A 26,674-nucleotide genomic window follows, 5' to 3' on the forward strand; every position below is an offset into this window, starting at 1 on the left:
ACTATGGTGTGTTCTGTGGTTCTGTGCTTCATCACATGTATCTCTCAACATGTTCCTAACCATGCACTTGTCACACTGCAGCAAGAGCTTTCAAAATAAACCTGCAGAATGAGTATTAGTCGTTGTCATTTCCTTTGCGATTATTCCCTGAGATTGCATTTGAACATAAACTGGGAACGGACTTAATGTGATACATACAGCAACATAACATTTTACTGTCCAGTAAATGTGGTGATTTTCCAATAATTTAAGCATGTTTAGCACAACGCTAAAACAGTGGTTGTCACATTTATTGGATTCATAACAAACTGACCAGAGAGAAGTTTTTCCTCCATGTGAACCACTTCTTCCTCCGATATGAAGAGACAGAGAGAGGGGTCAGGCTGAAACAAAAGCCCTGAGTCCTTTTCCATTCACCTTCTGGCCTCTCAAGACCTGGACACACACACATACACAGGTTTACATGAGCATACACTCAGGGCTGAGTTTCATGCTTATGGGGCAGTGATTGTCTGCCCTAACCCATCTATCATTGACTATTACTTCCTCATTAGGCTGATTTCCTATCTCAGAAACCGCTTATAGGGCCAACTAGCAAAGACACTTCACTTTGTGCCGCGTGTGTGTGTGTGTGTGTGTGTGTGTGTGTGTGTGTGTGTGTGTGTGTGTGTGTGTGTGCGCACGCCTTTTGTTTGTGTATATTTCTGTTTATGCATGCATCTTGATACATGTGTATTTGAGTGTGTGCACATCTGTCTGTGCATATGTGTGTGTGTGTGTGCACATCACTGCGGAGACATTTCCATAGGCAGGCCTATTCTATCGTCATTATGGGTTGATTTTAAAGGTGAGGAAATATCGGCTGGGTTCTCACGCTTGGTTAACTCCCTGAGCCCAGAGTCTGGAGTGTTTTCGACTTGCGTGCATATGTGTATGTGTGCATGCCAGTCTCTCAGACAGTGTGCCTGTCTGTGTGTACGTGCATGCACGTGTGTTTGTGTCTTCATATGCATACATTGACTGCCAAAGCACTGACTTATGGCTATTAAAAAGACATTTACTCTGGGATCAATTCCTCCATTGTGGTGTTTGTTTCTGTCTTTGTGTGCATTTTTTTTTTTTTTTTTTAGTGGGTGTGTATGTGTGTGTGAGGAATAACGAGCACTTTGTATGTGTGCATGTTTTTTATTGTATGTAAATGTACATGTGCACATTTATAATTGTGGGCATCATATGTGAAATACACCACGTAAAAGCAGCTGATTGGTTGTAAATAATAGAACTTAAATATCACAGTGATGATTAAACCTCTATGGCGGAGCAACATACTGATCAAAGAGGGATATATTAAGACCCCTCTGTATGTGTGTGTGTGTGTGTGTGTGTGTGTGTGTGTGTGTGTGTGTGTGTGTGTGTGTGTGTGTGTGTGTGTGTATGTATGTATGTATGGACTGTGTGAAAGTGTGTTAATGCAGCCAAAGTGCGCTCATATAAAAAGCTCCATGTGCTGAAGGCAGAGGTGTGTGTGCAGGTGTAGGTGTAGGTGCATGTGTGCATATGTGAGTTGGGGGGTGAATAATTGAAGTCTTTCATTTGTCTGGTAATCAGTTCGTTCTCGAGATATCCAGAGTTCATGAATGTTGAATAACCCATCACAATACAGTTGGCCTGAATTATGGAAAAACCTCCGGTGAGAATATTAACAAAGTCTAGGTGTGTGTGTGTGTGTGTGTGTGTGTGTGTGTGTGTGTGTGTGTGTGTGTGTGTGTGTGTGTGTGTATACATCAGTGTGGGTGTTTCTCTGTGTATGCATTTGTGTGGTTTTTGTCTAGTTGTGAGCCCACAGGATTGTGAAAGTGAGATCAGGCAGTAAGACGACAAAAATGCTATGAACTATGAAATATGCAGTTGTACTTGTGGGAAATCATAAACTTACTTACTAAGAGAACTTTAAACACGAACATCTGGTCTTAACTATGTTCTATCTACAGTCTTGTCTTTATAAAGTGACCTCACATGACCACATCTCAAAATTTTCAGTTATCCAACATGGAATATGACTTCTTTGACTGTGCATATAGATCGTCTTACAAAGCAGAAGAAGAAAGTATATTAATGAGCAACCTTTCTGTTGTCTTGTGTTCATAGTTCAGCTTATTGTAATTAGGCTAAATGCACTTTTTTGATATTTGAAGCGGTCAGTGACCTTCAGATGTCAAGGTTTTATGCCCCTGTTTTCAAAAATGCTTTTCTGAGCATCAAAAGGGAAATGTAGGTCATTCAAGTGTAAAGTCCTTCGCTCATCTTTCAGTGATTTGATGGCAATGTGGTGGGAAAAAGGCCTGTCTAGTAACTTAATGTAAAATGTAAAATTCCATCATTCATCCTCTTTTGTTTCAGTCGGAAATGCACTTCAGTTAAAAAGAGAACAACTGTTAAAAAAACAAACAAAAAAAACAAACAATTGTAATCATATCCTGTGTGTCTGTCTCTCCATTTCCACAGCTCAGTTCAACAGCAGCAAGCCTGTAAACTACAACATCCTTTTAAAGCCAGGAAGTGACAGAGCCATAACGCATCATGCTGGACAAGACCTGCGCCTCACTGTCACTGGTCTAGAGCCATTCACCACCTACTACATCAGAGTGCAGGCCTGTCAGATTGGTAAGTGTTTGAAATTTACTATTCGCAATGAGACAGTTAATAGAGCATTGTAAAAAGCAAAGTATACATACAGGACTCTTTGTGATTGACATGCAGTTCTGTTTAACACAGGCTTTGCTCTGTAACAAGCTGGTATAATGCTGAACATTGTCCTCTGCAGAGCTGCCCACTGAAATGTACATGGAATCACACAGTTTGCTTTAAAGTTTGAGGAGGGCTGAAGCAGTTGTGTTTATTCTCACGTTCAAACCACAAAGATGCTAAAGACACCTTGATGCACCTGTTCTATGTTCATCTACTGCATCATGTGATGTGAGGAGTGAGAAGACCAATGATGGAGTCTGTAACTAGCCCATCATCAAGCAGATTTTGAACTGCAGCAAAAGGCCTGTTTTTAGTGACATGGTAATGCCCGCTTTAGCTTGAAGATACAGTGTTGATCTGATTTGTTACACTGATTTATAACCCAGATTACAAAAAAGTTGGGAGGGTTTGTGTAGCATTAATAGAACACAATGTGACCATTTACTAATCAATCTTAAGCTTATTCTGAATTTGATGCCAGCAACAGGTTGGGACAGGAGCAACAAAAGACTTAGAAAGTTGTAGAATGCTCCAGAAACACCAAATTCCACAGATAAACAAGTTCATTGATAACAGATAGCATCATGATTGGGTATGAAAGGCTCAGTCATTCATAAGCAAGGACGGAGCGAGGTTCACCACTTTGTGAACACATGATTGTATAAAGGAGATTACTACACAGGCTCAGGAACACTTCATAAAACCTTTGTCAGTAAACAAAGTTCATTTGCAAATGATTGCATGTTGTTTTTAGTTACAGTTTACACTGTGTCCCAACTTTTTTTGGAATCAGGATTCTAAAAGGAACAAATTGATTGGAGGCGTGTTCCTAGAAGTGCATGTGTTTTGTGACAGATTGCTTCAATTTTGCCCCTGGCAGATGGGTGTGGAGTGGGAGAGGGTGTATATGTTCGGACTTTAGAGACTGCCCCAGAAGGTCTGTTGCCCCCCACAGTAAAAGCAGCTGGAGCCAATCTCCTTGAGCTCCACTGGTCACCCCCTCAAAAACCCAATGGACTCATCACATCCTACCATATATACAGGTAACACACACACAAGAAACACATGCAGTATCCAGTATACAGTATACCGTATACATACAGAATTTACTATGTATAACATTACTGATAAAGCCCCCTTTTCGTCTGGAATATGTAGATGATTGGATACAACACGTTGCTGGAGACACTTAATATATAATTACAAAGACCTTCATGATTTTACTGAGGACACCTTAAAAGAAAGTAACAGGTTGAGATCTAAGGAGCAAACTGCAAAATTCTGCAGCATATTTTGTTTGCCTCTGACTGTTGTATCAAAGTCACGTGCTTTGCAAGCCCAAATAGCCACTGAGCACTTTTTTCAGTGGTGTAACAACACTGTCATAACAATTATAACAATGATGCATGAATGGTTGTTCATCTGTTTAGGTGACAGTCTCAAATTTTGAGGTGGTATTTGGCTGTTGCATTGTGCATCATATCCATCATCATTAAAGTGTCTGTCTGAATCATCTGAGCTACTGTAACATAAGGAGCCAGTGCGCATTAGGGCTGTCAAACATGGGCGAAAATTATGTTCAATTATTCCTTTAAAAAAAAAACATAGGTTTTTGAACACTGTCCATAAGAAAGCAAACCAATACGAGAGACATACTGAGACTGAGAAAGGCTTTTTTCATCATGGGAAAGTGTATTGAAAGTGAATGATGAAGTATAGAAAAGCAGACATAGAAACAACTACATCACACACAGAGCTGCTTATTATATTCTCATGTGAACCAATAGCAGCACGCACAGATCACATACTGTGTGCATACGTATAGTATGCATATTTACATTTATATACAGAAAAGCAGAGAAGTTTTTGTGATGTGGCTGTAGGTAAATCTCTGCTTACCAGTCTGCATACTTGGTGTGTGTGTGTTTGTGCGTCTGCGCATGTTTTTAATGCATGCTGAAGGTCGTGGTCTGCTTGTTGACCAAAGAGTGTGTGATCTGTATGCAGGGTCAGACCAGACTAAGCCCTTTAAGTCCTCAGGAAACACACATTAGCATAGCAGTTCACACACACACACACACACACACACACACACACACACACACACACACACACACACACATACACACACACACCTGGCTTGATCAGACTCAGGCAGACAGGGACTTGGATAAAGTAGGAAAATCTCTCTTTCTCACAGTCACACCTGAAACCCTATTTAATCACAGACAAAGGGGCTTACCAAGACGTCAGGTTTCTTGCATCAGCCGCTAACTTTACACATGATCTTTAAAACGTGATGTTACATTTCTTATTTCTTAACTCCACACAACCGAAGTGTACTCATTTTCTGTACGCTAAAATATGCTAAAATACTTTTAGATAACATACTCGAGAATAATTCATAATTCAAGTATATTTTGAATAATGCAAATACACAGCAAGTGAAAGATCAGTATACTTTCAGTTCAGGTGCAAAAAGAAACTTAAGGAATACTTTGAAAGCAGTGTGCTATTTTGGTAGCCAAAATATACATGATATACAATACTGTAACAATTATTCAAGCATATCTTTCATGCAGCTTTTCGTATACTAAATACAACTTAAGCGATGTCAATTTAACATAATCTTTTAGTATATTATAAATAAAAGGGACACCAAAATATATGGAACATACCATATCAGAAAGACTGCTTGTAAGTATTTTTTTTTTTTAAATAATGATCAGTAGTTGACCCAAGTACTTTATCTATTACAGGCGTCCAGTAGGAACAGAGGAGGAGCTGCTGGTTTTTATCTGGTCCAGTGGGCCACTTGAATTTTTCGATGCAAGCCCCGCCCTGCGGCCCTTCAGCTACTTCCAATACAGGGTTCGAGCCCACAACTCCAAAGGCTCTGTTCTGAGCCAGTGGGCTTTAGCTCAGACTTTGCAGGCAGAACCACGAGATATGGCCCCTCCCACTGCCACACCCACTGGTGAGTTCACAGAGTCCCATGAAAACTGGTATGGTTACAGTGTTCTTCTATTGAGTCACTAACAGTCTGTAATGCTGTGCGCTTTGACAGGTGCATACTCGGCCCATCTGAAGTGGAGTGAACCGGGATGGCCCAACGGTCTCATTTCCCATTATAGACTGGTTTACAAGAAGCACCAACAGGACCCAACGATCAACTCATCTGCTGTTACTGCTCTCACTGTGGAGGTAAAAACACAGATACACACAAACACTGTGAATGCTGGATGATGGGAGCATGCATGCATTTAGGACAGTCTCCTCTTTGATCACATGTCGTTGTATCTGATATCATTTAGGTTGAGCTGTGAATTGTTCTGTGTACTGAAAAGATTACTCACACATTCAAATGAGCACAAACTGAAACATATGCAAACATGACTGTAAATGTACAACCATAGAACTCATAAGCATTAAAAATGTAATAGAAAATAGAAAGTTGACATAGATATATGATATACAGTGTGTGCGCATCCGTGTGTGTGTGTGTGTGTGTGTGTGTGTGTGTGTGTGTACGTGTGTCTATTGTCATTTGTGATGCATGTGAAGAAATTTGGACTCTACCTGTGGTGCTTGTGCCATCTGTTTGACAGTGAGGGGCCTGAAGACACACACACACACACACACACACACACACTGTCCATGGCCTGCTATTCTCCACGGCCCTTCCCTCAATTCTGTGCCATGCCCGATTACTATAAGCAAACCCCATCAAACCAAATGCACGTGCACACACATAGGAGACATAGACAGGCCCGTGCTCAAGCTCATACACATGAACACATATACTAATGTTAACGGCTGTCATATAGTCTGAATATGAGTTGTCTCTCTTGTAAGCACAGTTAACCCAAAGCTGAAATGGGATATTCACCAACAATGACCAGCTTCCTCTCTGCACACCACTACACACCTGTGTGTGTGTGTGTGTGTGTCTGTGTTTGCGCGCGTGCGTTCGTGTGTGTGTGTGTGTGTGTGTGTGTGTGTGTGTGTGTGTGTGTGCATGATCAATCAAGATAAACATTCTAAGATGAGCATAGATGGAGGAAAAAGGTGTTAACACATATACACACAGAAAATAAATCAGCAAAAGACTTGCAGAACAAAGAATAATGCAGTTAATAGAGAAGGTAAGAAATAGAAAAGAGAGCAAGAATGAGTGAGACCAAAAGAGAGTGTGGAGGGGGGAGAAAAGTCGAGGAACAAGAGGGGGGAGACAGAGTGATAGATAGGGAAAGCAGGGAAGGGTGCGAATAGGGGAAGGAGGTAGAAGTATAGATCTATATTCTGTCCATACGAGTGGCCTCTTCTCCCTCTGTGACCTTTGGCTTGTCACTCATAATTAATACAAGATGTAAATGGAGACCTTTCACCTTCTCATTGATATGGAACACTCTGTTTGTGTGTGTGTGTGTGTGTGTGTGTGTGTGTGTGTGTGTGTGTGTGTGTGTGTGTGTGTGTGTGAGAGAGAGAGAGAAAGAGAGAGAGTGTTTGTGTATGTGTGAGAGGCTCATTGACATGGCATAGACTTATTTTGGTGGCGGTCATTTGTCACGCGGTTGCCTTCACCACATGTGCTCCGTTGTTTAGCAATACACAAAGAAAGTGAAAACGAGAAAGTTCTGAGCGAACTTATAAAGAGCACGCTGAGGGATCGTAACACTTTGTGTGTTGACTTTGTGCTGCTTAGCAATGTGCAACCAAAAATGATTTTTGATATTAGGTAGATGTTTTAAACATATCCTTGGTCAATAGAAAGTCATGCAGTTCACCTCATGTGTTATAAGACCAGGATCATCAAAGGTTAAACATCACCTGTAATCATTACAAACAAAATGAAAAAGCACAAGAAGGAGTTAACCCTTTCGTCTCCTTAATGGTCACTGATCCACCCGTTCTTTTCAGCTCCAAATGTCTTACTTTGTGGATGTATTGTTCGTGCGTGCGTGTGTGTGTGTGTCTGTGTCCATTTGGTATGTGTGTATTTGTGTGTGTATCGATCTCAGGCTGGGCTGGGAACCCTGCTCTGTGCCAGCTTGGCTGATTAATGGGGTCGTCATGGCAATCGGACGGAATGAGGGTACGGAGCGCAGGCGGCTTGCCTCGCTAGACCCCTGCGCACCGCCTGGCACACACACAGTCTCACACACGAATTCACTCTCCATGCTTTACACCTTTTTGACAGACATGTTAGTCACTCAAACAACCCTGTCAAGTTGCCTTTCTTGCTTTTGCTTTATGTTTCTCTTCCATCTTTTCTCCTCTGCTTTCTTTCCTCCTCTTGGAGTTCTTTCTGGACTTTTTTTTATTTATCCCATCCCACCATCAGCTCTGTTTTTTAAAAACAGGGCAGTGTACACAGGGACTGTTTGTATTTTTCTTCTTGGGAAAGCTCACTGGGTGTCTGTCTCCATGAAAAGGCTCATTTTGCTTTCACCAAATTCTGGCTCAGGGGTTTTGCCCTCGCCTCTTCTCTCTTCTGTCTTCCACCCTTTCTGTCTTTTTCCCGTCTTTTTCTGCTCCCATCCTTCACTCACTCTGGTTTTATCTAAACCCTTCCATTCCTCCCTCATTCCTCTCCCTGCATCTTCCTCCACCCCACCCTTAATTTCCTCAGCTCTGCTTTTCTATCTTTACAACCTTCTTTCGTCTTTTCCACCTTTAACTCTTCTCTGCACCTCTTCAATCTCCTATCTCTTCACTTACTCCCTTTGCACCTCCTGTTCTTTCTCCACTCCCTTCTCTCTCCTCCCCTGGCTTCTGCCACTGATCTTTTCTCCCTCTTTCCATTTTAAATCCCCCTACCTCCTGTTTTTCTCTTCCTACCACCTCCCTCTTTCTCCTCCTTTGCTCTTCTGTCCTTTCCTCCCTCCCCTGGCTCTTCCAGATGTTACACCGTGGCCCTTGGGATCACTGGTGAAGTTAGACTGTGTATGTGTGTGTATGTGTGTGAGTGTTACTCTATGTGGATACATATGTCTGAATATGGTTGAATGTGTGCCTGTGTGCATGCATAACGTATTTTTGTTTGTGTGTGTATGTTCAACAATGTGTGTGTGTGCATGTGTGCTGTATTAATACATCCCATTGATCAGAGCAGGACCCCTGACAGTCATCATCCCTGAGAACCATCTGGCCGACGCCTGACGCTCCCTCACCCAAACACAAGCTGACACCCTATTAATCTGCTACCGCCATGCATACGTACGTGTGTGTGTGTGTGTGTGTACACGTGCGTGCGTGCGTGTGTGTTTAAGAGTATGAATGAATGAATGAATGAGTGAGAGTGTGTGGAAGAAAGTGTGTAACGTGCATGTAAGAGGTTTTGTGTGGAGTGTGTTAACATTTTTGCCATGTCCATAATTCTGGGTATGCATGTATGTGTGTGTGTGTGTGTGTGTGTGTGTGTGTGTGTGTGTGTGCTCTAAACCCCAAACCGTGCACACACATACAAACGTGTATACACACCACTCCGCCATCCGCCAACAACAGCCGGCGCTGAAGGGAGCTGAAGGGTGCTTGGAAATTAAGGTTATTACACAAATTGAGCCATATGGTCTAAATATTTCAGAGCTGAAATTTACTAGGCAATAAAAATGGCCCCTACCTCGGTAATGGTGTAAATTACAGCTTAACCACCAGCGCTAATGATGTCCTTCTGTACACCCTGTAACCAACCGTACATGAAGGACACATTGTTTAAAAAATACCCTAGGAAAAGCGAGAGTGGGAGAGAGAGGGAGAGGGAGAGAAAAAGAGGAGAAGGGAAGAAGGGATGCAGATGGGGGGGAAGGATGAAACAAACAGGGCTAGGAGGGGAAGTGAAAGAGGTGAGAGAAGATGAAAGAGAAGGAGATGGAGAGAAGGAGAGTAATTAATATAGAGAGCAGAGAAAGAGAGAGAGCTAGCAGCATGTTTACAATCTGTTAGTTTACCATTAAGAGCCCGTCAGAGAGTGCAGGACAGCGAAGGCCAGCCGGCGAACTGTGTCCCAAAGCCGACATGAGATTTCAGTATGTGTGTGTGGATGTGTGTGTCACCTGCACAGTCAGAATGTGTGTATTAAGGCATGCGCAGTTGAGACATGTATATATGCTATCAGAATATGAGGTGTGTAGTCAGACATGTATGGTCAGCAGGTGTGTTGAATGATTGGATACACAAACACAACTAAAAACAGAACGCAATCATTTTCAATTGAACTGTCTCCAAAGTTTTACGAGACGTTCCCAAGTTAATGTAGTAATATTTTTTAAACAATCACGTGAACCTCGCTCCATCCTTGCTCATGAACGACTGAGCCTTTCCAGGATGCCCCTTTCATACCCAATCATGATACTCTCACCTGTTTCCAATGACCCTGTTTACCTGTGGAGCATTCCACATCATTCCCAGTCTTAGGTAGGTAGTTGCTCCTGTCCAGACTTGCTTGTAGCATGTTGCTGTATCAAATTCAGAATAAACTGATATTTACAAAAATCAATGAAATTGATATGGGCAAACATTAAATGTATTTGTTTCAGAGTGACAGTGAGGATGTGATAGGATCAAATAGTAGAGTTAGATGAGCAGATCGATACCGCTCCCAATCTGCTGGCTATGAAGCTACAACCAATACAATACAAATTTTTAGAAGAATCAGAGGGACAATCCCCTTTATTAGTCACATGCATCACATGCCATGCAGATTTTGGTGAAATTTGTCCTCCGCCTTTACCCCATCCTGGTCACCTTCCTTCACGGCAGACCGGGAGCACCGAGGGCATGGTGGAGGACACGCCCCCGTGCCCACAGCGAAATTTGAACCCGGGACCTTTTAGCTGTGAGGCGACAGTGTTACCACCGTGCCACCTAAATATGAAGCCACAGCCAGTAAGCTTAGTTTAGCTTAAGGACTAGAAGACAACAAGACAGCATGTTTCCCAAAATGATCAACTATTTAACATGTATCTACAGTATAGGTCCCATGGGGAGTCTGTTTAGTATTTGCTTGTTTTCTATTTATGTGCATGTATTTTGCCCAGTGACTTAGATGGCCTTTTGCATATTTTATTCAGTTGCAGTCAATTGAGCTCTCTCAGCCACCATAGTTTTCACATATCATGAAAAACAAAATGCCCCCCCTCTTATTGCAGTGATGGCTATAGAAATGTATTCATCCTCAAAAGATTTGGATTTCCAGGATATAATAAAAAGATATAAAAGAAAATATTCAGGAATGCAAACTTACATTATGGATATACACAGACAGGTTGAATCTGTAAATGCAGTAGGTTTACCTGTTGTGACATGTAAACATGATGTGGCTCTCCTCCCTTACTTAGAGCTTTGAACCCTCTCTTACTGTCTGTTCATTTCTCCACTTTGTGTCACTTACCCACCAAAGATACTGAGCAGAGGATAGCGGGTGGTCAGAGGAATAGGAAAGCCTCGTCAGGCTTTGCCCTTGCTCTCAGTGACACCCTTTAACAAATGTGGAAGACAAAGGAGTTGAGGCAACAGAGAAATGAGCTGAGTGCACAGAGGGTGAGGAGAGAGGGATGAGGAGGTTGAGAGGGGAGGAGGACACAGGTGAAGAGAGGAGGGAAGGATTAGAGGAGAGAATAAGGAGACTCAGATGCAGAGTTCATTAGGCCCTCGGCCTGTCAGACCCCTTAGTTAGAGGTCTCCAGCTCTGATTGGAGGGCTCTCAGCATTCTGCATAAACAGCCAAATAATCAGGCTGCAACAGTCCCTCTTCTCCTCGCTGCAATCTTTCTCTCTCGTCCCCTCATCTTTTTCACAACTCCTCCCTCTGTCGCTCCATCCTGCTCAGTCCTCCCTCCATCACTGCATATCCGTCTGGCTTTTATCTGCCTCTGTCACAAATTACAGTTTTTATGCCATTCTCACCGTCCATCTTTGCCCCCCTCCACTCCCTCTTCTTCTGTCTCCCTCTCACTCTTACAAGTGATTTTTTTTCAAGTATTCTCCTACTTCCTCTTCCTCCCTCTCTCTTTGTGCTCCCTCCCTCTCTCTCTCTCCCCCTCCCTCTTTCTCTCACTCTTTCAGTAATGACAGGTTGTGTGTTATTGTGTGTCTGTCTGTGAAGAGGCCACACCATCCAGTGTAGTGCTCTCCACTTGTCTTAATGGGTGTTTAGTGGTGCAACTGCGACACGATGGCCATCACTTTAGAGGAATGCTGAATGTGAGTGCTCAGAAGACAGAGACAAAAAATACTTAAGTATATTTGTGATGACTGAGTCCATTCAACTCTGGAGGAAAGCATGTGTGTGTGTAAGAGTGTGTGTGTGTGTGTGTGTGTGTGTGTGTGTCTGAATGCTCATCAAGTGTTTGTTTTGGAAGTGGGTTGTTCTTTTGACTGTAGTCTGCAGGAGGCGTTCCTGCCAGCCTCTCTGTCTTTCTGATGTTGTCTCACAGTCTGGACATGAATGCAGAATGTTTGTTTTTATATTTGGCTGTGTGCATTTTGTTCATTGATTGGGTACAACGGGTTTAAAAGTTTTGTTTTATCTACATCTCCACAGACTCAAAGACAGAAAAAGAACAAGACATTGCAGCCCATGATTGGAAATTGCTTGTGTTATTTTATTTGATTTGTTTTACCAACTAGTCATTGGTAAATATCCATTTTTTGTACTGAATTGCCCTGCACTGTGAAAAAAAAAAGCTCAGAGAAAACTGCATCCACAGACAAGCAAATTTTCACTCAGTTTATTTCAGAATATCTGTGGATTTTAAGCATATCGTCCCTGACTCGTCAGAATTTGTCCACTGGTCTTTGGGCACATCACACACACAAATGCACACACACATTCATAGATGCACACTAAATATGCTGTTCCTGGGGTCTAGAGCCGCCAAAGCCAATCATGGCTGTCGGTGTGAAGTGGGCATGCCTGTTCCAGACCCCTGCAGTCCCTCTCTATGTCTGTGCTGGCCACATACAAAACACATGCCTAATGGCACTGTGTGTGTGTGTGTGTGTGTGTGTGTGTGTGTGTGTGTGTGTGTGTGTGTCTGTCGCACGATCGTCTGTATGTGTCAGGGTTTGTCTAACGCACACTGACTAGCAGGGACACCCACGCAGGGCATTTGCAAACAGACACAGGGCAATTGTTCCAGCAGCATTGAATTAGGCATGTGCACATAAATATGAACACACACTCACACACACACAAACTTGGCTTGAGAGCTTGGCATGGGGCGCGAGAGAGCAGCGTGTGGTACACTGGCTCACCTCAGAAACCTCCGAAAACAATTATTGCTCTCACAGGGCTGGTCAGGGCACAGCTTGTGCTAATAGACTGGACTAAAGAATTGAATCGAATTGAGCTGAATTGAATTGAATCGAATTGAGCTGAATGAAACTGAATTAAATTGGACTGAGCTGAACTGCATTGAATCATCTCTGATCATAGCATGTTTTACCACACACTGAAGTAAGACGCATAAGAAAAGATGAAACAGCATGGTGCTTTATTATCTCTCCAGGTCTTAATGTAACAGAGCAGAGAGGCCATAGAAGGCCTGTGGGGAGAAACATCCCTAAGGCAGACCAGTTGGACCCTATTCACTTATCATTAGGCATGGTTCTTTCATGTATGTTCTTAGGCACTCACATTACTTTTACCTGCATGTGTGTATATGTGTGTGTATGTGAGAGAGAGAGAGACAAGGAGAGAGTGTGTGTGTGTGCGTGTGTATGTGCATGCATGTGTGCAGCCATATGCTAATGTTGGTCCATCTCTCCGTCTCTGTCTCTCTGCGGGGCCCAGTGCTGGGGCCTTTGTGAGATAATCAGCATAATTCTTTTGACAAATACACATGGTTATTCTTAATTAGTATCACACACTGTCCCCCCGGCTGCACCATGCCTCTCCACCTGAATATCACACACACTCAGCTGTACACTTGCACACACACTTCTAGTAGGGACACATGGGTCCAAAACAAGATGCATGCAGATGTGGGCTTGTTAGGATACATGCAAATGCACGCAAATAAACAGCCGATATCAATATATTTGCACAAGGTTCAAGGAGCACACATGCATACTGACCCTTTAATATAGGCTACACATGCAGAAACACACACACAATGTCCAGAGGACCCCTGCTGTTGCTCAGCTCACACACCAAAGAGAAGACAGAATGAGGAAATAAAAGATTGAATAGATTGCTTCCTGGCCCTCAATGCTAAGTTGTGTTGACCCATGTAAGATCTGAGGTTTCTTTAATGTATAAATTAGTAAGACTTCTTCCTGTCTCTTCTGTTCTGTGCCCATCATTGTCTCCTTTTCTCTCTCTCTGTCTTGTTTACACTTTCTTTCTTTTACATCTGTGCAAGTCTCTCATCTTCTCCCACCACCTCTCGCTCTCCGTCTCTTGACTTCTTGCTCCCCCTCTGTTCCCTTGCATTTGGCTAGATTAACTGGTGACTTTGATCATCCACACACACGTGCACATGCTCATGCACACTGAATTTAGGTTGACGAGAACCTTTTGCTTTCATATCTTACATAGTAGCTTTTCAGGGGGTCTTCATAGGTTGCCCTTTTATTTCTAAATAGGCTGTACAGAAATGCAAACATTTATCAAAAGCAGTTTTTGTGGCTGCTGCTGCTGCAAAAAAAAAAAGTCACAAACTAGATCTCGGCCTATATATTACAGTGAGATCATCAGTATCTATTGCTAAATTGCAATATGGCTCTTGCTGTAAAATTGGTGCTGAAAAATGAATATGTATCTAAAATAAAACAGCCATTTAATGTTTAACTGTTTAATCTTACACACAGCAAGGTCAGATGCTGTATAATATACATAAAGTACAAATATAGTGACATGACAGAAACCCAACAAATATATGAAATAATAATAATATAAGTTGGGAAATTCAATTCCAACTGTGTGTATTTATCTTAACTGTTATTCATGTCGTTATTTCTCTGGCGGTTTTGTGTGTGTGTGTGTGTGTGTGTGTGTGTGTGTGTGTGTGTGTGTGTGTGTGTGTGTGTGTGTGTGTGTGTGTGTGTGTGTGTGTGGTTGTCTACACATTCCTTGATATGTGTGTTGTAACACACCGTGAAAGTGTTGTGTGTGCATTTGCTTCTGCACATGTGTATGTATGAGAGAGAAATAGTTATTGTGGGAGCTGTTAATGTAATGTAATAGTAGTGTGTTTTAGTGTTGCGCTATTTGATTACTGCCTGCCTGCCTGTGTGTGTGTGTGCAGTTAGCAAGCTGAGGCTGTGAATTTCATAGTGTTTGATTGTGGAGAATTTGTGTGTGTGCGTGCGTGTGTGCGTGTGCGTGTGTGTGTGTGTGTGTGTGTGTGTGTGTGTGTGTGTGTGTGTGTGAGGAGGCCGTTAATGTGGTGTGTTTCAGTGATAAAGTGTTTGAATGTATTGCCATCTAGAGGCGTGTAGCAGAGTCTCCATGCTCCTATAAAAGCTGCCAGCGCCAGATGCTGCTATTGACAATGTGCATATGTTAACCGCTTTATAGGCCACACGCCTCACATATTTCACTGGCTTTTAAGGTGGAGAGATCTCTCATTCTCGCTCACTTAATCTGTCTCTCCCTTTTGCCACATTTATCTTTTTTTCTCTCCCACTTTAGCTTTCTTCCATCTTTTTTTACTCAGTCACTCAATCTCTCTCTCTCGGTCTGACTCTTTTTCACACGCTCCCCCTCCTTCTGTCTCTGTCTTCTTTATTTCATTCATCAGTTATTAACTTACCTGTGACTTTTTTCTGTCCCTCTTTTCTAATTCTATGTCGCCTTACTTCATTTCATTCTAATCTTTTTTCTCTCGGCCTTTATGTCTCACTACCACTGCCGCTTCCTCTTTCTATCTCTCTCCACCTCGTGTCTCTCTCTTTGCGTCCCTCCCTCCCTCCCTCTACTGAGAAGTGCTGTGATTTGCAGGAGGATTTAGCTTGTGTCTAGGTGTCTAGGGGCTTATTAATCCTATTTCACTGTGGATGAAAAACATGTTGGCTTCCAGACATGAAAACAGTGAATACATGCATTCTGGTTGTTGTTCCGACAGTTCATCCTTGGTGCCACGCTACGGTGATTTGTCAGGGTTTTCATTTGATTCAGTTTGAATTGGAGCCTTTTTGATCCTCTTGCCGCTGCATTGAAGTGGGTTACCAGTTAATCTCTTTACATATGCTTGCTTGCTTGTGTGGAAGAATACGGTCCTGATCAGACAATTTTTAAAAAACTGCAGACTCAACACATGAAAAAATGTAGCTTCCTATGTTGAACGTTCACACAGATATGTTCACACACAGACAAGGATCACTCTCATAGTTGCCTTCAAGCTCGTTGTGCTAAACAAACAAACAAACAAACAAACAAACAAACAAACAAACAAACAAACAAACAAACAGGCAATGCTATATCCTGGAGCCTAGTGCTCCCTCACTACCATGTCATCGCACGCCAGGGCCTTTTGAAACAACAGTGTGTCTCTTATCAATTAGTAAATGGTTTTTCCACTATATCACACACACACACACACACACACACACACACACACACAGACATGCACTGCCCCTGTGCCAGGGTGTTGGGCTGGGTCCCACTGCCTAAAGCTACTGGCACACTCACTCTGCCTGTGTCTGCGTGTGTGTTTGTGTGTGTGTGTGTGTGTGATATAAAAGGGTGCATGTGTGACATAAACACTCAATCTGGAAGCTTTGAATTCACCCATAAGGGACGGCCGCATTCCTGCCAGTCTCTCTCTGTCTCTGCCACTTCTGTGGTGTCTGCTTACTTTACCATGGCAGAGGCTGTATGTTGAAATGTTGATATCACAAATCCCATGTCATGTCATCTTAGCCTGCCATTGTTTCAGTGTCCCTTTTCATTCCCCATTTTAATGAGTAATGCACTGGTTTTTATTCATGCAGGATTTGTTTGTGTAACTAATTTCCTCTCGCTCTCTTCTCTTGCTATGGCACGCTACCCACTTCCCTGTTCCCTTTCCATCTCTGCTCTTTCATCCTTTCTCCTTTTAACTCTTGCCCAATCATTCCTTTGTCTTTGCTCTTTTCTCTCATATCTCCTCCTCTCTATGACTATGTCCCTCTCATCCCTCTCTCCTACTTTATCCTCCATTTTTACTTCTCTGCACTGTTCATTCCATCGCTCATCATACCTTGGTCTCTCTTTCTCTCTCAGGGTTCAGTCTTAGAGGCAACAGTCTATGGTCTTGAACCGTACAGTCAGTATAGTCTACGAGTGGAAGCTGTCAACGATGCAGGTAGGTTCATTGTGATCAGTCGCTCATTTAAAATACAGCAGCGACCATTGAACCACTCCATTGAGTCTACATGTTTTATAACCCTTCAGGTGGCGTGTCCAGTCCATGGGTAGGCATTAGGACCCTGGAGGCTTCTCCGGCTGGCCTGGCAAACTTCTCAGTGGAGCAAAGAGAGCAGGGCAGGGCATTACTGCTGAGCTGGGATCAGCCAAGTCTTCCACATGGAATCATCACGGTACATAGTGTATAAACAAAAACACAGAACAGCAAAGTGTGCACTGAGCATTGAGTCGATGAAGCCTGCTGCTCCTCACATAACATGAGTCTCACATAGTAGAAGACAGTAGAAATAGTAGATAAATACCAATAATTAAGTCGATTCATAAGTTACCAACTCACAAGACACTCAATTTACCATAATTCAGCAACTGATCTGTATATACGTGGACATAGAGTACTTACATGTACTTACTTACTTACATGTACAGCAATAGGCCTGCTCTGCGGTCCGTATAGTCAAGCCTACACATGTTCCTCCCTCCTTTGTTCCCATTAAGTCCTACTTTAACCCACCTTCTCTTCCTCTCCTCTCCCACTGCACTGGATACTTTTCCTTCCTCTTCCCTGCTTTCCCTGTCTCCTCCCGTCCAGATGTATAACTTGTACAGTGAGGGGAACCTGGAATTCAGCGGACTATCACGCAACTTCCTTTTTCGTCGTTTGGAGCCATGGACTGTGTATTCCTTGACTCTTGAAGCTTGTACCTCAGCCGGCTGCACACGCACTCCACCTCAGCATGTCACCACAGCAGCAGCTCCACCCGCTTCCCAGCCCCCTCCTAGGCCTCTCTTCATCGGCCCAGACCATGTGTCACTCACCTGGGGGCCTCCCTCCCAGCCCAATGGGCCTATTGGAGAGTATGTCTTACTTGGAAGAAGTCTGGAGGAAGTGGGAAGGGGAAGAAGTAATGAGGAGGGTACTGACAGAGGAAAGGTAGGTGAAAGTAATGAGACATCTCTGAAGATACAAGTGTTGATTTCTAAGTTCATTGTCAATCTGACCATTTCTCAGCCTCATAGAACTCCAGGTGCCACAAATATCAGTATGTCTTTCAACTTCAATGGAAGTAATAAGACGAATATTGTGTAACTGTTGTTCAACCCATCAACCTTAAACATCCAACTGTCTCCAAAAGGTGCTGTTCAGACAATCATCCCTACAACTTGGTGACACCTTCTCGTATACAGTGACCGGCCTACGTCCCTGGACACATTATGAGTTCAGTGTCCGTACTCACAACCCTGCTGGGCACACCCGCAGCCCCTGGGTAACTGTGACAACCAGACAGGCCCCTCCTCGGGGTCTAGCCCCCCCAACAGTGAGTCACCTCCAAGGCCAGCCCAGTGAGGTGGTGGTGTCTTGGACTCCGCCTTTAGAGCCCAATGGGGTACTTCAGTCCTACAGGATTCAGAGAAACAATGTCAGTTTCTCATTTAGTTTTGACCCAACTGTCCTCAGCTACACCGATGAGGACCTTCTACCATTTTCAACATATAGGTATTATTTATTTACTATTATCTACCCCGTGTGGATTACAAATAACCACCACCATTGGTCATTTTTAGAAGAGCCTTTAAGCTATTATTCTATCTTATCTTTTCCTTTCTGCAGCTACTCAATCATAGCCTGCACGTCTGAGGGATGCATCACCAGTCCTCATACAAACATCACAACTCTGGAGGCTCCACCTGCCACAGTAGAAGCTCCCGTAGTGGACAGCATCACATCCAATAGTATAAACATTTCCTGGAGCAAACCGCTGACACAGAATGGAAAGGTGACTGAATATGTGCTGAAACTGAACAGTGAACAGGCTTATCACGGGAGAGGCCTACATGCAGTAGTGTCAGATCTGCAGCCACACACATCATACCAGCTGGTCCTTTTAGCTTGCACCACTGGTGGGTGCACCACCAGCCCCACAGTGTCCACTGTAACTGAGGAGGCTCCACCCACAGGCCTGCCTGCCCCGACTCTTAAGGTGTGTTTGTTTATTTTTGGCTTCTAGTGAAATTTCTGTTACAAGGTGTGCAACACCTAAATCTGTGGATTTCATTCGTAGTACTGAAGACACTTCACAGCTCATGCAGTAGAATTTAAATTCAGTGGAACTGAGCCTTTGCACAAATTTGCTGCTCTCTTTAAAGATCTGTTTGAAGTGACCTTTGACATTTTCCTTTGAAGGTCACTGGCCCAGAGTCACTTGAGGTGAGCTGGAGATCACCTGAACACCCCAATGGCATCATCACGGGGTATGAGCTCCGGAGAGATGGCGAAGTTATCTACGTTGGCACAGAGACCCATTACCACGACTTCACACTTTTGCCAAGCGTTGAATACAGCTACGTTGTCAGGGCCAACAACAGCAAAGGGACAGTGAGCAGTGCAGCAGCCACAGCAAAAACTCACCCATCAGCTCCTTCTGGTGTCGGTCTCCCCACACTGACGCCTCTGGGACCAAGCCAGGTGAGTCATTCAGCAATTCAGTCCATAAAAGTAACAGCTGAATCATGATATTACGACTTCCTACTATTGCGGTTTAAAAGTTTTTGTGCGATATGTTTTTTCAGGTGAGAGTAGAGTGGAGTACTCCAGCCCGTCCTAATGGAGACATTGTGAGTTACACTGTGCATCAAAGAGATCCAGTCCAGCTCAGCATCACCAGCACTGTGTTCACTGCAGAGGAGAGTGACTTCTCCAACCGGCGCACCACCCTGCAAGGGCTGGCTGCTTACCACAGGTCAGTTAAAGCACATCTCCACAGTTCACTCTTAGTTTTTTGCAGCAACATATGTTGGAAGTACTGTATGCCACATGTTTAGATAGGAAGAATATGTAGGTTTTTTATTTTGTTGTTTTTTTTCTTTATTGCAAAGCTGACGGGTGAAGAATTTACATTTTCATTAAACTGTATTACCTAAACCTCCATAATCCAGGGACTGCTGTACAGAAGTTCACTGATTTCAGTCAATTAATCCCTTTAATTTTCTTAAAAACTGTCAGTTAATCGATTCTTTTAAAATAGAAATTTAACATGTATTTTAAAACGATCAAATTCAAAGTGAGCCTATATAAACTGCTGTAAATTTGAACTTTCAAACTTTGAACTGAAAGTGACAGAAATAAGGAGAGGTGGATCTAAAAGTAACCCAGTATGCTGTGTTTTCCAAATCTCTTCTCAGAAGTATGACACATTTCAACACTGGAGCAAATAAACAGAAAGATCTACCGCAAAAACCATTTGTGCCTTCTCTCACTGCTGTGTATCACTTACCTGCACATAAAAAATTCATCTTGCAAAGATAAAAAGATGCTCGACATCACTGTGCAGTTTGTACTCTTAGGAGACACCTACACTAAGTCAGTGCTGTATTTATAAAGCCTTTGCTATAAATTACAAAACTATTGTGCTTGTCAAAATGCAAATATCTTGATTAGGTGAAAAACAAGCTCTCAATCAAGCTGCCAAAAGGAAATCGTCAAGACTGTGGTGTTTCAAAGCAAGAAATCAAGACAGAGAGAGAGAGAGAGAGAAAAGGGAAGAGAGTCAGCCTTGAAGCAGTGGCCATGCATCCATCTCTCTGTCTCAGAAAAAGACAGCAGAGTAGACCAAAGACTATATAAGTGTTTATGTCTGTGTGCGTACGCGTGTGTGAGGTCGCATTCACAGTTGTGTGTCACTGTGCCTGAATACGTGCCTGTATAAGTGTGAGCTCAACTGTGTGCTGATAAGATTGAGATGATAAAAGCCCCCCTGACCTTTTATCCACTCAACTGTCTCTTTTCCTCCCCCTTACTCCTCTCCATCATTTCATTTAGTTCCTTCCCTCTTCAAAAGAAACAACAGTGCAAACATCACTCAGTATTGCATTTAAAAACGTGTCCCTTCATGTGTGTGTAGGTATGAAGTGAGGCTGGAGGCTTGCACGGCACTGGGCTGCTCCTCCAGTGACTGGTCATCTGTACTCACTCTGGAGTCTCCCCCTGCTGGACAAACAGCGCCACTGTTAGACCTCCAGCCTGACACCCTCACTGGCCTACAGACCACCTTTCTACTCACCTGGTCCCCTCCAGTTCAGCCAAATGGTAGAATCCTTCATTATGAGGTGTACCGGCGGCTGGATGATACCACTGACACCGAAAGAGGCGATGCAGCAACGCTTGTCTACATGAATATCTCTACTACTTGCAAAGACGAAGCCCTCCAGCCATATACAGTATACCAGTACCAGGTACAATGCTCTGTGCTTTTACATGCATGTGGTTGTTTAGAAAAGCAGAATTCAAGAAACATTAACAAAAAAGTGCAATTGGATTCTGCATAGCCAGGAAGATGGCACAGAAATATGACAGCTGAGAAACACCTCTGCAGCTGTGTACTGTCACAGCTGTACATACTTCTTATGCTGTAAATGTACTCCTCCTTGTCCTCTGCAGTAGACATGGAGTTAAAGATTTTTTGTGATCTGTGAACCTCATTTGTAGATAAGATTTGATGTGACTGACATATCAGAAGATGGAGCCTCTTTTCACAATGAAATGTTTTCCTGACGCCCAGGCACACACACACAGATCACGTTCATACTTCATCCACGCACGCCAACATACACAGACATTCACACACAAGCCAAGTAATCAGACAGGTGTTAAATGGCGGGGTCCATATTCATGCTGTTGTGCTGTGCTTTGGAACGCTAATTGACAGGCTAGCCCTTTGGAAGCAACAATAACATTAGCATTCCTGCCTGTCAGACGTATGAGCCGAGGCCAGAGAACCTGTGTAATTGATTGAGTTTGCCTGATTGTGGTGCCGTCTTTATTTACGAGGGGCCTAATTTATGACAGGAGGAGGGAGGGAGGGAGGAGCTTTGGGAGATGACGGGCGGGCAACAGAGCCATTAATCACTGGGCCCTCAGAGCACCCCACTTCCTGATTACCAGCCAGCCAATCGAATTAACTGTTAGCCCCTTGGTAACAGAGCTTGTATTGGAAAGACCTTTTAATGGTGACCGCTACATGTCCCCTGAGGATTTGTCAGTGGGAGATTGGGGTACGTGGACAAAGTGGTGGTATGTGTGTGATGTCCATGAACACATGTACACAGTGGTCCTTGTGTGTGCGTTAGGGATGGAGAAGTGAGGTATCAATGTTTGGATATGTTTGGAAGTTATTCATCATGACTTTTCTTTCTGTTTTCATGAAGTAAGTCTATTTTTTCTCAGTGTCTGCTCGTCTATCTTCTTGTCTGTCAGTCTATCCTCTACCGCTGCCTAGCTGTCTGTCTTCCTTTTTGCCTGGCTTTATTTTTATTTAGCTGTTAATCTGTCTGTATACCTATCTGGCTCCCATCCTTTCTCTCTGTATTTGAAGCGTACACAAGGACGATAAGTCAGTTCAGTTTAGCACACCGTGGTGCAGAGAGAGAAATCATATTAGGCTAATTACACTGGGTCATAAGCTCCTATTGACAGCTTTATGCTTGGTTTTAATTACTGCCCACTTTCACACAACTTAGCCCCTTCACCCCAAGTAGATGCACCCGCCAAGTAGCTCTGTTGGCCTATCAGAGCACTCAAATCAAGTCCGCAGTCAAACCGTCCAATAAAAAGACTCAAATACTGTCTGGTAGTTTCCTGAAGTCGTTTGTTGCCATGGCGGCTCCTCTGCTGCCATGGCAGCTAACAGCGTATATTTTTATTTTGTGTCTAATAAGCCAAATCACGGCCCAATAGGAGAAGAGAGGACGAGAGAGGAGAGAAGCAGTAAAAAGTCTGTGGATGATATAAGGACGAGGAGATGAGTTCTACCTTTTAGCACTGGATCAAGGGCAAGGTGATCTGGACTGACTTTAGTGTTGAACTTTTTCTCTCTCTTCTGTCTGTGTGGCACAAACTTCTTAATCAAGCCCAAAGCCGTGCGTCACGTCGAGGCTTAAACTGTGTTGCTACTAAGGGAAGAACATGGTTGTTGCTGGGTAGAAATATTTCATTGCTGCAGCTATAATTTTGTATGACGGCAGAAGCTAATTTAATTGAAACTCCTTTAAGCAACAAGTCACGTCGCAGTTGCTGTGTAGAAAGTACACGTGTAGCAGAAAACTTTATACTATATTGTAGTCCTTCACCTGATGCTGCACTTTTTCTTCAGGCTGTTTAACTGGACGTTTTGCATCCTCTTTATGGGCTCTGTTCTGTTAACACGTACAGAAGAAATCCAAGTTCATATCATAACAGTAGTGTTTACACTACTTCATTTATTTATAAGCAGGGACAGTCCTCATTGATTGACATCATTTTGATGTAAAAGTTTTCTTCAGCAGGTTTATGTTAGAAGTTAAAAAGTGTCATACAGCCATTATTCTTTCAGATACTTGAATCAGTAATATAATATGCATAATTTTAATGGCGAACAAATATGTGTATCATTTGTAATCATCTTTTTAGTTGTCAGTGCCTACCGCGCGCGCGCGCACACACACACACACACACACACACACACACACACACTATGGGGCCTCTCTCACAGCTGTTAGCTGCACGCTTCTCTTTGACCTTTTTCTCATCAGGATGACAGCGTGCCCTTTACCTACCGCACCCTCTTCTTTTCATCCCTCACTTCTTTACACCGGCCTTTCCTTCATTCTTCTTCCCACCATCCCCCACACCATTCTCCATTCTTCACCCACGCCATGACAGTATAGACAATGTCCAAAAAGGCTGATAATACATAAACACAGAATGATTCAGAGGACTTTCTGTTGATCCTGGATCAACTTTTGCCTCAACTCTAGCAACACATGTACATGCCACCATCCATACCAGGTAGAACACCTGATACGTGTATTGGCAGCATAACCAATGCAGACCCCTGTAGTGTTTTGCTCAAGGGTTGTTGTTAGTCTGAATCAATGTTAATGAATCAGTTGGTCATTTCACCCAGATTTAAGGTGGAAACACAAATAAGGTGCAGCAAAAATCTGTCCCACATGTGAAAAAGAGTGGAAAAGAGAATGGACCAGGATGATTACACTGTTAGCAGGAAAAGTGCAGTATCGGCTGGTGGAATCGAGGTGGGCAACAATAATGGCCAATCACATCAGCTCCTCTCATCCCCTTTAAAAGCAGCGGACAGTTTCACGGGCTGACGGACGAGTCCAGGTCGGTCTCTCTGAGAGAAAAACTGTAGGTGCACAAGTCAGAAATATTAATAAAAAACTAAACATTTAAGGGCAGGAGTGTCTGCTTTATGAGTTTGATGAATTTATGTTGCTTTGACTAAAATTTTGTGCCTGTGTGAAATGTGTTTATTAAGTGACTGTAAAGGTTGCATTCACTCACATATGTGCAGATACTTTTGCATGCACACACAGATACAAATACTGAGAGAAAGCAATAGTGTGCTGCTGACATCACTGCATGTAAGAGCAGTAAATATGCAGTAAATGTACAACTGATATATTATTTTCACCATCAAGAGAAAGTTGTTTCAAATTAAAATACCCAGTGTGTGGAATAGCTCAACAGGCTAATATGTACAAATGCATGCATGGTTGTACACCTGTTTTATTAGTTACTGTTTTACTGTGTTTCAAGCTGTTTGACTGGTACAGATAACTTAAAAGTAGGACTTTAGATTTTAGTAGTTTTCATTGATATGAAGGGTTTTTTTGTGTTCTCCACCAACTAAAGAAGCCAACAATAAGACGTGGTTTGTGTAACACAAGCACACTTTCAATATATATTAAATATCAATAGAATTACCACAATCCAAGCAGGTTCATTTGGAGCCACCAAATTTCGAAGCGGCACAACTCAAAATTTCTCCTCCTTCCTCTGTTTGCTTTCCTGCTTCCTCTCCTTGTGCCTTGTCCACCCATCATCCTCCTCCTCCTCCTCCTCCCCATTCCCAGTCTCTCCATCTTCCATTCTTCTTTCCCCTCTCCCATCTCAGTCCATATGTGCTGTCACTTAGATCAATCAGTCTGATTGATCACAGCCTAATTGACTATTATTGAGGTTAATTCAACTCTTAACACGCTTGCATGTACACACATGCACGCACAACACCCGCTATCACAGCTACAAACAGCTCGTCACGCACACACAGACACATACTTTCAACAGTAAAGCTCAGACCCATCCATCTGCCTTCTGCACTACTTCTGACAGGCTACAGATGACTTACACATGCAAATCCCCACCCTGCCTGACCCTGTGCTGTGTACACCCTCTAATTATACCCAACACAAGCACACAAATAAGATTACTCTGTCTGTGTGTGTGTGTGTGTGTGTGTGTGTGTGTGTGTGTGTGTGTGTGTGTGTGTGTGTGTGTGTGTGTGTGTGTGTGTGTGTGTGTGTGTGTGTGTGTGTGTGAGAATAACTCCTTGATGAAGGTGAAAAGTAATTGTCATGCAGATATGTTAGTGTTGGGTTGCATGTTGAAAAGGTTTTGCTCTCACTGCTGATGGTAGTTTTGATGGATGGTCCAATGAATTGACTTATATCCTTTTTGGTGGTCTGGTGCATACTGGGTAATTAAGAGAAGCTTTCATCATGAGGAGTTAATAAAATGTGTCTGAAATCCTAATGACGGCAGAAAAAAGTTTATGTTTGGCTCTTGCTTTGTGTCACAGTTCTCTCTTCATTATTCACCGCTGGTTATACATGTGAATGAAGGCTTATGATATCATTAACTGATATGTGATGTTGACCAACAGGTGTGGGCTGTGAATTTGGCCGGTCGTTCTGCCAGTGTGTGGACCAATGGGAGAACAGGACCTGCCCCACCTGAAGGTGTAGGTCCACCTGTTTTCCTGCGTGTTTCAGCGACCTCAGCGGTAGTGGACATCCGTCCTCCATCCCGACCCAATGGGATTGTTAGCCTGTACAGAGTTTTGTCTCTGAAGCACAACAACCACACTCTGGTAAAGAACATCATGCTGCTTTAGCGATTCACTTAACCTATAAGAGGGGTTTTGTTTGATTATGGCACTGCCTTCTTTCTTGTCCTCCATTTTCTATAATTATAACCTTTACTGTGATCACTCAGTGCCACCTCTCTCCCTCTCTCTGTTTTTGAGCAAAACCCCAAAAACTAAGCTCACCCGCACACTTTCCCCTTCCTGTAGCTGTCTGAGGGTACATCCCACCAGCAGACACTCCATGGTTTACGTCCTTACACGCAGTACTGGGTAGGAGTTGAGGCCTGCACCTGTTATCAGGTAATAATGCTCATAATTGTACATTGTAAAGTGAAATAGCTGTGAAATATTTCTGCTAAAGGAAAGATGATCACCAGTTTGGATAACGTCACTAATTGGGACATATATTGTTTAGCAGAGCATTTTGCATTCACTTGCTATGGTCTAATTTAACTGATTGCTTTGTACAATCATAGATTTTTACTGTAACATACTTGAGCAGAGGTACTTGTTGCCTCACTGAGGGTTACTTTTTAAATTGCAAAACAACCCATGAACTCGATGTGTACATATTGTGTAGGTAATTTTTAGATTACCAGGATACTATACTTGTACACTCAGAAAAAATACTGTTCATCCTTGAAGTCTCTGT

The 26,674-nt window shown here is 43.0% G+C and overlaps 1 protein-coding gene across 1 annotated transcript in view; it reads left to right on the top strand.

Annotated features, from left to right (window-relative positions):
• Positions 1 to 26,674, top strand: part of ush2a (Usher syndrome 2A (autosomal recessive, mild)) — a 192,936-nt gene that overhangs the window by 160,647 nt on the left and 5,615 nt on the right. Inside the window, exons 70-83 of the mRNA XM_070986267.1 lie at positions 2,506 to 2,664; positions 3,629 to 3,791; positions 5,508 to 5,725; positions 5,816 to 5,952; positions 16,958 to 17,039; positions 17,129 to 17,274; positions 17,691 to 18,032; positions 18,235 to 18,596; positions 18,711 to 19,080; positions 19,284 to 19,565; positions 19,670 to 19,839; positions 21,001 to 21,331; positions 25,819 to 26,025; positions 26,230 to 26,322. Of these exons, the coding sequence (XP_070842368.1) occupies positions 2,506 to 2,664; positions 3,629 to 3,791; positions 5,508 to 5,725; positions 5,816 to 5,952; positions 16,958 to 17,039; positions 17,129 to 17,274; positions 17,691 to 18,032; positions 18,235 to 18,596; positions 18,711 to 19,080; positions 19,284 to 19,565; positions 19,670 to 19,839; positions 21,001 to 21,331; positions 25,819 to 26,025; positions 26,230 to 26,322 (3,062 nt within the window). The remainder of the gene's footprint in view (positions 1 to 2,505; positions 2,665 to 3,628; positions 3,792 to 5,507; positions 5,726 to 5,815; positions 5,953 to 16,957; positions 17,040 to 17,128; positions 17,275 to 17,690; positions 18,033 to 18,234; positions 18,597 to 18,710; positions 19,081 to 19,283; positions 19,566 to 19,669; positions 19,840 to 21,000; positions 21,332 to 25,818; positions 26,026 to 26,229; positions 26,323 to 26,674) is intronic.

The sequence above is a fragment of the Chaetodon trifascialis genome, chromosome 1, assembly GCF_039877785.1.
Source record: "Chaetodon trifascialis isolate fChaTrf1 chromosome 1, fChaTrf1.hap1, whole genome shotgun sequence".
NCBI lineage: Eukaryota > Metazoa > Chordata > Actinopteri > Chaetodontiformes > Chaetodontidae > Chaetodon > Chaetodon trifascialis.